The following is a 15,533-nucleotide window of genomic DNA, read 5'->3' as shown; positions in this document are numbered from 1 at the left end:
TCTTATAATTTAAAGAAAAGATTTTATGGAATATTTTATGACAAATAGTCGGTCTTTAGAATTTATCAATTTTTATAATTCATTCACCATTGTGTGATTAAAATATTTATTCAGACGATTCATCATTTTAATTATTCCATAAATAACATTATACTGTTACGTCTCGTGGGGTCGCGGCTGCGAAAATTTGAATGCAGAGCTCGGCTTTTTCCACGAGACACGATCGCTATTACGGGTACGCGAATCTATGCGATTCTCCCCGGGGATACCCGCGATCTGAGGTTATTCGCGCTGGAACTGAGGTGATCGGATTATTGCGTGGGACCTACCTGTGACTCTACTGTAATAAAGATAGCTTCGTCGATTGCTCTATGCGAAACGTCGTTGGGGTTGCGTAAGTAATCTTCGTACGTAAACTGACAAAGCTCGCACAAATCACCGATTCGCGTGAGGGTAAGTCGGAAGTTGCAGACTCCGCAATTTATTCCGATAGGTGTTCCGCCTATGATTAGAGTATGCTTCCGAATCCTTGTCCAAAGTAATTTCGAGACTCTAGGTAAGGTGAAGTAGCATGAAATGCAGAGAGCTGCCTTAGTCTCAAAATGGATGTACCCGACACCAACTTGGCAATAGAATAAGGGTTCAAACGGTACAAAGAGATTAACTTCTGGAGGAGGAGTTATACCTCTAAGGGTGAGTGGGCACATTTGTGTTTGTTGCGTAATCGAATTGATAATGCGTCATTCGTTCGTAGATCTTCGCTGAACCCGGCAGTTATCGAGAAGTTAGTAGTCGTCGGCAAAACCGTCGGTAATTGTTCAGTAAAACACTGGTAAGGTGCCAGTAAGGTGTCGATAACCCGTTGGTAAAAGAACGTTCGTCGGTATATGGTTGGTAATGTCGGTATAAGAACGTATGTTGGTATATAGTCGGTAATGTCGGTAAAAGAACGTATGTCGGTATATTGTCGATAACGTCGGTAAAAGAACGTATGTCGGTATATCGTCGGTAATGTCGGTAAAAGAACGTATGTTGGTATATTGTCGATAACGTCGGTAAAAGAACGTATGTCGGTATATCGTCGGTAATGTTGGTAAATCGAAAGTGTTCTCAATTGATTATTGTTTAAATGACTACTTTGTTGTACGGATTTACGAAGTTATTTCTTGAGACACAAGATTTTTAAGAGATTGAACTATTTGCGTTTTTCCGTGTTAGAATTCCGAGGGTGGCACCGCATGTGGTGGTCGACCCTAGTTTTATAGCCCGACCTTTTTTTTATAGCTTCCGCAGTGACGATGGAAAAGAGGAAAAATGCGTCGGAGATTTTTCTAGAATGTTCTCTTCCACGTGGTAGAAGCGTCTCTGAATTTGCTAACACGCGCGATTCCTTAGGTTAACGTGAATTTCACTTACCTTTAGTAGCACTTTCTTGATCGTGTCGGCTCGTACTTGGAGGTAATGCGTGCGGCGAGGGTCGTTCACTGGGATGTTTGGCGGCGGCAGGCGTCGTGGTTGGAACGTTATTGGTATGCACTTCCACTGTAGGAGTTCGTCGTTGTTATTATTTTTAATGTTGAAAATGTTCTCGTATTCAGGATCGGCCTGATATTCCACTCCGAGGAATTGAGAATATTCCTCGGTCGCTGATTCGCGATAAAGTCGGTTTAGTTTTCGTAATTGATTCTTCCTTCCTGCGCGTCGCGTCTTAGGCATATTGAATTTGATGCATCCTCTGAATGATTACTCAAATAAGGAGGGTTGATATGCGGCGGACCTCACTATCAATTCCTTATTTTGGCAAATGCTGAGAATGTTAATTCTGACTGTGATGAGCGGTGGTCCGCTCCAAACACAGTTTGAATTATTCTGAATTCAACCGCCGTATGACAAATTTAAACGCTATCGTATTTTATCACGGGAGTGGAAGTTTTGAAGAATACTGAACACTAGTTTTCACACATGAATACACTGATTTATTCGTATAGTAGTACAAAATTCGAGACTAAAACTTAGAATTAGAATTTAGATTTAGACTTAGAATTTAGAGTTAGAATATTATACTTAAAGTTAGAATTTTAGAATTAGAGTTAGGATTTAGAATTTGGACTTAGAGTTAGAATTTAGGAGTGCGACTATACTGTTCGGTGTCGCGCAGAGAACTGCCGAAATTCGGGACTGCTCTGAGGTCCTTCGTTTCGGCGGCTCGGGCCTGCGGCGGCCTGGAGAGGGGGAACTCTCCGGAGTAGGGGCTCTCACCGTGGTGGGAGATCCTTAGGCGCTACGAAGCGCGACGCTTAGTTTCTAGGCGGAGTTAAGCGTCATGGCCGGCTTTGGCGCGCTTTTCAAATAGCGTTTAAGGAACTTGGAGTAAACAAAAAAATTTATACGGCCGGACGTGACAATACAATTTCAAACATGTTGATTATAGGATTCACACATTGATTAATAGATTTGCACACATTGATTATATTTCGCATTTATCGTTCATACCGGTTAGGGTTGTAAGAGATGGCGACGTCTAGTAATTTATAGACATATGCTTGTCGTGTTGGATTGGTCCCGTCGCTAGTCCCTAGACTTGTTACAACTAGAAGATTCCATATGCCGGTATTATTAACGATAAATAATAAAAACGTCTAATTCTAAGTTAAATCATTCTTAAAATAGTTAATTATATAGGTTCTCGCAAGAAATGATGTAAAAGCGAAAAATTTTGGATTTCGACCAATAGCGGGACGTCACAACAGACGTAATGCGTCGACGCGCTATTGGCTAGAGCTCTACTACTTTGCGCATGCACACTATAATTATAAAATTATTTATTGCAAATAATAAAGAAATTATTAACTCACAAACAATTATATTGATATATTTGTTAATTACAAACGATTTCCTATCAATTACAATTGTTAGTTATTACAAAATCTGTTTATTACTAAAAAGTGTCGGCTAACTTCACAATTAAAAAAAAATTATTAATTACAAAAAATCTAATTTGTCACAAACGTTAAAAACAGACTCACAATCAATCACAAACAATTTACAAACAAAATATATTCAGAAAAAGTGAAAATAATCATATTTTATAATTTGTGTCGGCTAGCTTCATGTAGGTCGTCGCATGTCCCAACATGCTCCTTCTTACTTCTGTCACGTCCGAGTGACCTTCTTTCGTCCTCTATTACTCTAGGTCTAGGAAGAAAGGGTTAGCTCTCTATTTATTTAGGACAATCTGCATGCACCGACTATACTCTGGGTGCGCCGAGAGCTGGAACTGACTTTTCGGATCTGGAAAATTTTAGGAATAGGGAATGTTTTATAGAAATATATAATATTGTTCAGGCAGGTGTACATTTTTTTTTACGAAATGTTATATTTGTTGAATGAAGCGCGTTTGAACCACGGCTCTGTCCTGTGACAGCCGCGTGATCATATTTATTTGAATCCGCTTTCTCGTGTTAATCATGTGAATCTTCGAAGCGCGCTTCCGTGGTTTGACGACGGGGATGCTCGAGGATTCAGATCGCTTTGCGACAGTCTGTAAGACGGATCATCAGCGATTATTCGAGTCGATCTCGTGCATTAAGCACTACTATTCCGCTCCCGCGAGTCTAAACTTTATTCTGTTAATCAATATAAGAGTGAATAAACAATAAATTCCGTTGTTGTGTTATAGTTTGTTATACTTAACGCGTAATCATTTTCCTACTTTTGCGACGTCCCAAACCCGTGCCGAATAGCAAACGAACATAATTGGAGTAGAGCGACAAGATCGGAGGTGTCGCGACATTTTTTGATCTTTCGAGCCGGATTTAGTGGGTGGACGTCGTACAGAGTCGTGATCTAATCAGTGCACATTGGTGAACATTGACCTTCCATTGGGTGTTGGCGCGCCGTGTATTTGGCGCATAGGACTACCAAGGACTGTGATAATTATACCACGTAAACAACACGCGTTACACGCCAGGTCGAGCGACCTTGAGAGTAATTACACGTGAATAATCTGCTCTTATCGCGCACGCATTTTTTCGCAAGTAAATAAGTTGTCGTGATTGACGCGAACAATTATATACACGGTGAAATTTACCGCCGTACAGTCAGTGAACTTTAATAATTATTATGGCGACGCTCAAAAAGCTGCTCACGCAGCAGGACGTTTTAATCGGACAAATCTCTCGTTCGGTGACAAATTTGAAAAAACTCGGTGCGAGCAATCTCACGGCCGCCAAGGTGAAACATCTCCTCGGTACCTTGGAGAAACTGTGGGAGAAGGCGCAGCTCGTCAACATCCAGCTCCTTCAAGGGGCCTCCAAGGAAGAAAAGGAGCAATTAGGCTACTTCAAACAAGGTACATTCCTCCTCGCCGAGGAGGAGTATCTCGACGCTTCCGGCTACATGGCCGATCTCATCGAGACGCTCTCCGAAAAGCCCTCCACCCTGGGGCATGCAGGTGATACCAGCTCCGTGCAAACGACAGTTGCGAACAATTCCTCGATGAAACTCGGCCGCATTGATCTTCCAGAATTTTCCGGTGACCGTTTAAAGTGGTCTCATTTTCGCGATATGTTCGAGACTCTCGTGATAAATAATTCGTCACTAAATGGGGTCACGCGGTTGCATTACTTGATGTCCAAGCTTAAGGGCGATGCCGCCGCTTTATTGCGTAATTTTAAAATCACCGAAGATAATTTCGAGCCCGCATGGAAGGCCTTGACGGACGAATATGCGAATACGCGTCTGATTATTAATTCTCATTTGCAAACGATCGTTGATCTACCAATTGTAAAAACCGAATCAGCTAGCGCGCTTCGCAATCTACGCGACGTAACAAAATCAGCGATTAAAGCTTTGTCAAACCTCGGGCGTCCGGTCGACAAATGGAGCGATCCCTTGATCTTTCTACTTACTAAAAAATTGCCTCCTCGCACTCGTCAGGAGTGGCAGATGGAACTGGGGGATTCGTACGATCCTTCTGAATTAGACACGTTTCTAAAGTTTATTTCAAAGCGAATTAGAGGTCTCGACGACGATAATCCTTCGACTTCAAACGATATTGTATCCGGAAGGTCGTGTAACTTTAAGGCGAAAATTCATACTGCGAATAACGCGTCCGTACAAGATTCCCGGAAATGCCCGGCTTGCTCGGAAAAACATTTACTCTTTCGATGCAATCAATTCGTCCCCTTGGACATTAATCAACGTTTCGCCCTAGCGAAAAAGTTAAAATGTTGTACAAATTGCTTGCAACTCGGTCATTCCGTCAGCGCGTGTAAAAATCCACAGAGATGCTTTAAATGCGACAAAGCACACCATACGTATTTACATCGCGATAACAAGAGTAATGAGAGCACGCCGTCTTCCGACAATCGCTCCGCTGACGCAAGCGTAGTAAAAACACAAATTGCCAGTCCGACAGTGCTCACTGCGTCAACGTGTCTACCGAAAAATTCTACCGTGCTCCTCGCAACCGCGTGAGTGAATTTGCGTACTCGCGAAAATCGAATAGTACGAGTACGCGCGTTACTCGACCAAGGAGCTACTCATACGTTTATCACGGAGACATTGGCTCAATTGCTGCATACATCCCGCCAACGGACGACTTTGCCCGTGACGTGTTTCGGCGAACGATATTCCGGCACGGCGAAAACGATGATAAGACTTTCGCTCGAGCCGTGCGTAACGAACGACATTTCTCTCCCAGTCGCGGCCTACGTGTTTAATCGGATCACGTCGTACGGTGCTTCGAAACGTAGCCCAGTCCCTGACTGGCCGCATTTACAAGGACTTGACCTCGCTGATGCTGATCGGACTCCGATACAGATATTAATCGGAGCGGACCTTTACGGAGCCACATTACTAGATGGCCTTCGAAAAGGTCCGTTCGGCAGTCCCACGGCCCAGTCAACGATCTTCGGTTGGATTGTCACTGGCCCTTCTAGTGATAACGATTCCAATGCATCTGTTTGCGTGGCAACTGTCAATACTATGGACGTAGACCTCAACCAAATTCTCGTGCGATTCTGGGAGACTGAGGAAGTTCCCATGAAACCGAGCTTTACCGCGGACGAGGAGAAATGCGAGCATCATTTCCGTAACACTCACGCGAGAGATGAGAGCGGGCGATACATCGTTCGCCTTCCCTTTAAACAATTTCCTCCACGTATTGGCGATTCACGCTGCATCGCGACTCGATTGTACGACAGACTCGAGAAGCGGTTATCGCGCGATGCTAGTCTCGCTACGTCATACAATGCGTTTCTTCAGGAGTACCTAGACCTGGGACACATGGAGTTGGTCACCGGTCCAGAATCGTCTCACGACCCCGTCGTCTACCTACCGCATCACCCCGTCGTGAAGAGCGAAAGTTTGTCGACTAAATTGAGGGTTGTATTTAACGCGTCATGTGCTACATCGAATAAAACGTCCCTCAATGACCATCTTTATACAGGGCCCAAGCTGCAGAATAATCTGATGTCTATACTAATCAGATGGCGACAACATAAATACGTATATCTTGCCGACATTGAGAAAATGTTTAGACAGATAATGGTGCATCCCGAGGAGGCCGATTACCAGCGCATTCTGTGGCGACCGTCGTCACAGGCGTCTCTCCAGTCGTACCGTCTACGTACCGTTACGTATGGCACCGCTCCATACCTCGCAATACGGGTATTGCACCAGCTGGTCGAAGATGAAGATCATCGATTTTCTCTTGCTCGTTCCATTCTGCTACACGAGAATTATATCGATGACATTTTATTTGGTGCCGACGATATTGACACGGCCAATGCCATGAGAATCCAATTAGTCAATATGCTCGCGGCGGGCGGATTCCGTCTGCGTAAGTGGGCGGCCAACGCTACCGCAATGCTCGAGGATGTGCCGCCTAATGATCGAGCTATCAACATGGATCACTCCTTAGAAGAGGATAACAACATCAAGGTCCTCGGCATTTCATGGTTGCCACGAGATGATTCCTTCTCCTTCTACATATCGCTCCCGCCCACTGCGGTAGCGACCAGGTAGTCATTGTTGCTAAGAACCTAATGCAAGAGTTGTGGATTAGGACATTGGGATGAGCCGCTTCCCGCGGATCTCAGCATACGTTGGGAAACGTATCGCGACTCTCTCCGGTCTCTCACCGAAGTTCGGATACCCCGCTGGACCGGACAATCCAAACAGGTGAGCAGTATCGAATATCACGGTTTTTCTGACGCATCACTTAAAGCCATAAGTGCCGTGGTGTATATGAGGATTACTTGCTCAAATGACGTCAAGGTCATGCTGATTGGAGCCAAAGCCAAAGTGGCGCCAATTAAAACTCTGTCTATTCCGCGCTTGGAGTTAAACGGTGCCGTATTACTCGTCAAGTTGCTACAATACGTTATTGAAACGACACAGCTTTCTACTATTCCAACCTATTGCTGGATTGATTCGACAATCGTTCTCGAATGGCTTAAAAAACATCCTTCCACGTGGGTGACGTTTGTAGCGAATCGAGTGTCGAAAATTCAGACGGAACTACCGTCTGCCACTTGGTACCATGTTCCGACTAACTCAAATCCCGCGGATATTGCATCCCGCGGCATCGCTCCGGCCGATCTATCGTCCTGCGAACTGTGGTGGTCTGGCCCGAGATGGTTGACTCAGTCGTCGACCTTATGGCCCCGTCAGACTCCTAAAAGTTCTGACGAAATTATCCGTGGCATCAACAACAAAACTCACAAGGCTGCTGTCTCACATATCATCGACGTGCTGCAACCGCTTGCACTCGAGGACCTTCCTCATCGAATATCATCGTGGACGCGCCTACTTCGGGTAACCGCATATGTCCGTCGTTTTATCGCCTGTGCACGATCGAAACGGTCAATTACCGCGGTCACCGATTCGGTTCGACTTACCGCCGCTGAATTGTCCGAGGCACGCATCTTTTGGTGCCAACAAGCTCAACTCAGTCTTTTCGCATCAGAATATAAGGCACTGCGTCGAAAGCAGCCTATATCTTCTCGAAGTTCTCTAATAAAATTAACGCCATTCCTCGACAGAAACGACACGATCCGTCTCGGCGGGCGGCTAAAAAGGGCCCCTCTCGCATTTTCCGAGCGACATCCAATTATTTTGCCTCGTCATCGTATCAGTGACTTAATCATCGACCATGCTCACAAACAGACGTTACATGGAGGTCCACAATTGACACTCCGGTTTATCCGACAGAACTATTGGATTATCGGAGCAAGAAACTTAGTCAAGTCGGCTATTCATCGCTGTGTCCCGTGCGCTCGTCAACGAGCGTTAATTCCGACGCAAATTATGGGAAATCTTCCAGCTTCACGTGTCTCGCCATCTCGCCCGTTCACACACGCGGGTATTGACTATGCGGGACTATTTGACGTTCTATGGAAAAAGGGGAGAGGACATCGTTCACACAAGGCTTACGTGTCCATATTCGTTTGCTTGGCGACCCGCGCTATACATCTTGAGTTAGTCTCCGACCTATCTACCGAAGCTTTTCTCGCAGCATTTAAACGTTTTGTCTCGCAGCGTGGCATCCCCAGCGATGTCTACAGTGACAACGGGACCAACTTCCAGGGAGCAGAGAGAAAGTTGGCGGACACATTCGGGAAAATCATAAAAAATTCTGAGTTTGGCTCGCTTTTAGCTATTGATGGAACTACGTGGCACTTCATACCCCCCGCTTCGCCCCACTTTGGCGGTATTTGGGTGGCGGGGGTGAAAAGCATGAAGCATCATTTAAGGCGCGTAGTGGGCAAGCATACGCTTTTGACGGAAGAATTTGCCACCCTTCTCTGTCAGGTGGAGGCGTGCTTGAACTCGCGACCGATTTCTGCCATGACAAAGGATTCCGATGATTTTACGACGCTAATTCCAGGGCATTTTCTTATTGGAGCCCCCCTCCTCACCATCCCAGAGGAATCCGTAACGGACGTAGAGAAAAACCGACTTTCACGCTATTTACGCGTTCGGGCGATGCTCGAACATTTTTGGAACGCGTGGTCCCGCGACTACCTGCACACCCTGCAGCAACGACCGAAGTAGATGCGCTCGCTCCCGGAGGTTAAACCAGGAGAACTCGTGCTCTTACGGAATAAATTGTTACCGCCCTCCAAATGGGCTCTTGCGCGTGTTATCTCTGTGCAACCCGGCGACGATGGACATGTCCGTGTTGTTACTATAAAAACTAAAGACTCTGAGTTCGTGAGACCGATCTCGCAAATTTGTCGTCTTCCGATAGATTAGATTATAAAATTTTTATTGTACCGTTCCGGATACGAGGCGGGCGGCATGTTCAGGCAGGTGTACATTTCTTTTGCGAGATGTTATATTTGTTGAATGAAGCGCGTTTGAACCACGGCTCTGTCCTGTGACAGCCGCGTGATCGTATTTATTTGAATCCGCTTTCTCGTGTTAATCACGTGAATCTTCGAAGCGCGCTCCCGTGGTCTGACGACGGGGATGCTCGAGGATTCAGATCGCTTTGCGACAGTCTGTAAGACGGATCATCAGCGATTATTCGAGTCGATCTCGTGCATTAAGCACTACTATTCCGCTCCCGCGAATCTAAACTTTATTCTGTTAATCAATGTAAGAGTGAATAAACAATAAATTCCGTTGTTGTGTTAGAGTTCGTTATACTTAACGCGTAATCATTTTCCATCTTTTGCGACGTCCCAAACCCGTGCTGAATAGCAAACGAACATAATTGGAGTGGAGCGACAAGATCGGAGGTGTCGCGACAAGGCCTATCTATAATAATTATGATTGATTATAAAGTAAATAATCCTTTGTAATAAATAAATGATTTATATAAGAGTATTTTAGAGATTGAATATAATAATACTATTATTATCAAAACAAAGCAGTAGTTAGATAAGAATAAATCATATAAATCATTTATTTATTACAAAAAATTATCCACTAAAACTTTATAATCAATTATATTCATCATAAAAAATTTTTATATTTTTAGATTATAAATTTAATTATTTTTATTTATGTAATGCAGATTAATTTAAAAAAATTATATATACGTGTGCATGTATGAAAGAATGCAATGTAGAAAAGAGAGAAGAGACAGAAACAGGACCACAGAGAGACAGATAGATCGATAGATAGATAGATAGATAGGTTGATCGATAGATAGATTGATAGATAGTTCGATAGATAGACAGGCAGATAGCTAAATAAATTGATAGGTATGTATATATATATATTTCTTTATAAACATTTTCTACGCATACATACGCATACATACATACATACATACATGCATGCATATAAAGAAATATACTAACTTTTTCATTTAGCCTTTCTTGAAGGAAACTCTATGTTGACAAAGAGGCAAACGTTTTGCGTTATATTATTCTATGTATGAGAGAGACGAAGATAATATGACTGTCTGTCCTGTCTAACTGCACAATTGCAGCTCCATCTATCGCGACATCGGGCAACTAATTTTCTGCTCTGTATTATTCCCAAATGTCATTTCGCACATACGTACACATGTGAATAAAATATTCCACAACCGAGATCTTTTTTATTAGACTTTTAAACTTATTTCTGCAAGGTCACTAATATTCCTTTATGCAATCTTTTGGAGGAAGCAGTCTTATTTTGTACGTATAAATTATGAAACTTTTATACAAGCTAATATTGTTATGACGTGACGCGAGAAGCCAAAAAAAAACTCGTATTTAAAAATTTTTTGTCTTTTTATCAAAAATTTAGACCGCTTCCTCTTTTATTATTGTATTAACTTTAATCGTGGAAAAGCATTTGTTATTCTATTAACGCAATAAAAACTTCTCGATTGTGGCAAAATATAATCGGTTCGGTCGGTAAAAGTAGACCTCCGGCATCCTCTTAAGAATATGCTATTGGTTCCCATTCTAATAGCAACATTATATGGGATAAGCGATATGGAGGTTGTCAACTAAACTAATATATTATTTTCTTAATTTTAATAATAGAATTAATGAACTCGTAATAAGTCAATAAAATATGCATTTATATATATATATATATATATATATATATATATATACCCAGATAGGAAACTTTCAGCATAAATTCATAATTATTGCTTCTTTCTATTACAATAGTTTCGAAATACTTATTGCAAGGTGATGCATCAAAACGCATATTTTTTGTTAAAAAAGAATTTTGCAATTATAAATTGCAAACATTGAGAAGTTGTAAAAGCAAAATATTTTGCGTTATACAAAGTAATTTCTCAATTAATGCAGCATTAAATGTCTCAATTAATACAGCATTTAGGGAAAAAATTTTTAATATTTATAAAATAATTTTAAAAATTGATTTTTAAAAAAAAAAAGGTGCATTGGAAATAGCGACGAAGTAGTGTCATGGCAAAGTAGTGTATTGTGCTTTCAGTTTTCATGTATATAAGTGTTTTTATTAATATTATTTGACAGGTAAGCTGTGTAATATACACATATATTATTATATATTCTTTGTTCCTTACACATAAACTTTTTTATCACGTTAAGCGTATTTTTAATATTCTGCACAAAACTATTTTCCGAAATGCGTCACCGCCAAGAACAATAAAGGCCTCGTGGCCGACAGACAATATTATTCTTGCATTGCAGTTTGGACGCCCAATCTTTAATTGCCTAAGATTACACACATATATATGTGTGGTTATATACATGAAAGCACAATACACTACTTCGTCATGACACTACTTCGTCGCTATTTCCTTCCCGAATAAACTGGAACGGACGCGCAACCACAGTGTATACCATACTGTGACGCAACGGTAACAGTAGCGAGTAGAGAAAGAGCGACGCTAACACCACGTTCGGGGAGATTATGACTCTGTCAATGCTGAAAGAGTCATAATAATTGTACAATTTTATGCTGTAGCAATTTTCGTAATAATTACAATATTAGTTTTTAAAATATATTCAGCAATAATTGTGCTAAATATTTCCTGTAAGTATTACAATTATAGTAGCATCTATTTTAGGTATCAATTTCATAAAGATCGCTGCATAATATAATACAATAATTAAATTTAGAATCAGTGATTTCAGAATTTTAATTTATAGTTATAGTATAGTATAATATACATTAAAATTTTCGTATTATTTTAATTTTGAAATGTAATGTATATTATACTATACTATAACTATAAATTAAAATTCTGAAATCACTGATTCTAAATTTAATTATTGTATTATGCAGCGATCTTTGTGAAATTGATACCTAAAATAGATGCTACTGTATATATATATATATCCTAAAAAAATCATAAAAATGAAAAGGTCAGGCCATGTTCAAAAGAAGGTACTCAAAAATTTAAACGATCTAATAATAAATTATCACGAAAAGTAACTGATATGTTATTCAAGGTGCCAGTTCAAAGTGAACATACGTAAAGTGTATATTATCTAAATTTAGTAATAATATATTACCATGAAAAGTAACTGTGATATTTTATTCAAGGTGCAAGTTCACATTGAATATACATACATATAAGTAAAACTGATTACAATTTGATTCTAGAAAATAAGTGCGATATGTTATTCTTAGTGCACAAAATATAATAGTCGTTTATAGAGATTTGATTTGAAATTCATACTAGCCCGTACAATGAAAAATAATTGCTCGTAATTCCAGAGTACCAATTTGTTAATGACTCAGAAAAATAACATGGCGGCCTGTTCTCAAAAAACTATGATGTTTCTCGATGTCCATTTAGAAATAATGTCAAAGCTCTTACAGAATAATTACTACAACATTTGAAATACGAAAAGTATTACATTAGAAGAAGATTAGATTAGAATAAGGATTCAACGTATTTTTAAAAGCTCTACACACACAACGAAGTAAATATACAAAACTATATACAAATACCTTTTTCTTCTGTGTTTCTGAAGAAAATTGTAAGTCAAATGAAACCTTGCACGTTGAGAACCATGTCACTTACTTTTCAGAGTAAAATTGATAAATTTTTTTTGTATATTTTAATATTTATTTCTCACTTGTATCTTGAATAATTAATATGTAATTTTTTATTGTATATTACGACAAATAATCAGTAAACTTTTTAAGCGTATAGCTTTATTGTAGTTGACCTGAGAACTGTACATTTATAAATTTTACTTAATATACACCCGTTTCGAGCAACAAGGCAAAGTTTTCTAATCAATAACTTACTCCCTGAAAATACGGTATAACACAAATCGGAAGTTGATACGAAAATTCGAAATTTTACTAAAGAAAGATTGGAGGTTTTTAATTTATACAATTTTCACAACTCTTATTTCAATTATTTATTCTACCCATCGAAAGTTTTTTGAGAGCAGGCCGCCATGTTATTTTTTTGAGTCATTAACAAATTGGTACTCTGGAATTACGAGCAATTATTTTTCATTGTACGGGCTAGTATGAATTTCAAATCAAATCTCTATAAACGACTATTATATTTTGTGCACTAAGAATAACATATCGCACTTATTTTCTAGAATCAAATTGTAATCAGTTTTACTTATATGTATGTATATTCAATGTGAACTTGCACCTTGAATAAAATATCACAGTTACTTTTCATGGTAATATATTATTACTAAATTTAGATAATATACACTTTACGTATGTTCACTTTGAACTGGCACCTTGAATAACATATCAGTTACTTTTCGTGATAATTTATTATTAGATCGTTTAAATTTTTGAGTACCTTCTTTTGAACATGGCCTGACCTTTTCATTTTTATGATTTTTTTAGGATATCACTTACTTTTTAAAGTACAGATATATAGAGCAGCTTTCTAGTAATTCAAGTATCACAAATATATGTATTTTCGATTCTTATCACATAACTTTGTATAAGTAACAATTTATGCAATACAGTTCAAAATAATTGAAATATATGGTATATATGTATATATATAAAATATATAATTATATTATAGTATACATATATATTTTATTTAATCATATATGTAAATGTTTGTATAATTGTAATAACTTTTAACGATACATTGCACATTTATTTCAATTGCAACAGAATGAATTTATATTCTTGTATGAATATTGAAAATAAAGAATGGGCCCCTCCATTGCCCATTCTCGTGAGAACGCAACCATATATTTTTCTTCGTCTCTCCGATTTTAACACGACATACATATTTCTGTCTGATAATTTTTTTCTTGATGATACTTTTTGAAATGTCATAAAGCCTAGGTCAAATTAGAAACTTATTGCACTCGTTTTAATGCAGCGCTTACAGCAGCTTTTATAAAGCGCCAGAGCAGCCGATATTTTATTTTGGCGCTTACGGCAACTTTTATACAGCGCTAGAACAGTTGATGTTTTAATGTAGCGTTTACGGCAGCCTTTATACAGCGCCATTATTTAATCTGTTCTAAGAACAATATGTATGCCCCTTGTGCTCCTTTGGGCCATTTTTTCTTGAACACTTCCATATCATTAGAGTAATACCATTCCGATTTTGTGTCAGCTCTCAACATACACGTGTAGTGACCACGATTTATTTCTTCACCTTCGTGAAATATAGCGCTTATTAGCTTGTACTTTTTTTTATTAATCGTGATATTACTCGTCGGCACGGCGGTAATCCGATTGTTGATAATTTTTTTAGAAGCACCGTTTACAAAAGTATATAAATTGAGCTGTATTACTACGACGGATAAAGTTGATTCGATTACGGTTTTCTTTTTCAACACGGTGCCTTTACATTCGTTACAATTGCCGTTTATCGTTTCCCATTTAGAAAATTCTACATTAATCAAACTTTGTAGAGTGACACCTTTTTTCCTTTTTAATGTCGAATGTATAGGTAATATTAACAAACTACTGCTTTCCAGCTTAGTTACATTGTAATTACATTTGACATTCGAGCAACATGTTACGTGCTTTAATTCGAGTTTTAATACATCATTGATGTCGGAATACGTCGACATTAGAGCCGTAAAAAATTCCGAAACATCTTGTTGTGTTCGTTCTTTGAAGCGTTTTCCGACAGATCTTCTAACCGCTTGAATGTTGCAATATTTACGTTCACCATACGCGCAGATAGCATCAATCAATGCATTCGATGCTTTATTTTTCAGTATTTGTTGCCTAATACGTACGCAATGAAACGCACATTGTAATATTACATTAGCGTAACACGAAACAGCATCGTTATTGCAAAGGCCATATATTTTCCACGTAACTATACTTTCTGGTTCCTCACAATCATAATTCTGCATATCATCAATAATATTAGGGATATCCCATCGACGATCGTACATTTTCACAACCTTTTTCTCGGACGGATTGATTTGTGGCAGTTCAGATTTGAATATAGATCTCAGTCGATTATATTCTACAATGGCTCTCGTTTGCTTTAACTGATGCTGGATTGAAATTTATCAAATGTAGGCCTTCCAATTTACTTACTCGTGACAAACCTACATAGGCTTGACCATCACTGAATACAGTCGTTCCTAAATCCATCATTGCATTGTTACATGTAA

General features: G+C 39.4%; 3 protein-coding genes across 3 annotated transcripts; all 3 read left to right on the top strand.

Moving 5' to 3' along the window:
- The first annotated feature begins 4,122 nt into the window (after positions 1 to 4,122).
- Positions 4,123 to 5,478, top strand: LOC114943815 (uncharacterized). The gene has a single exon (XM_029319544.1). The coding sequence runs from the start codon at positions 4,123 to 4,125 to the stop codon at positions 5,476 to 5,478; it is 1,356 nt and encodes a 451-aa protein (XP_029175377.1).
- Positions 5,479 to 5,652: 174 nt separating this feature from the next.
- Positions 5,653 to 7,029, top strand: LOC114943814 (uncharacterized). Its single transcript, XM_029319543.1, has one exon. It carries the CDS (start codon positions 5,653 to 5,655, stop codon positions 7,027 to 7,029), a length of 1,377 nt encoding a protein of 458 aa, XP_029175376.1.
- Positions 7,030 to 7,251: 222 nt separating this feature from the next.
- Positions 7,252 to 9,060, top strand: LOC114943813 (uncharacterized). Its single transcript, XM_029319541.1, has one exon. The coding sequence runs from the start codon at positions 7,252 to 7,254 to the stop codon at positions 9,058 to 9,060; it is 1,809 nt and encodes a 602-aa protein (XP_029175374.1).
- Positions 9,061 to 15,533: the final 6,473 nt, after the last annotated feature.

Source organism: Nylanderia fulva, unplaced genomic scaffold, assembly GCF_048542155.1.
Source record: "Nylanderia fulva isolate GAGA-0341 unplaced genomic scaffold, ASM4854215v1 Scaffold112, whole genome shotgun sequence".
Taxonomy (NCBI): Eukaryota; Metazoa; Arthropoda; class Insecta; order Hymenoptera; family Formicidae; genus Nylanderia; species Nylanderia fulva.
This window is presented reverse-complemented; position numbering and strand designations above follow the sequence as displayed.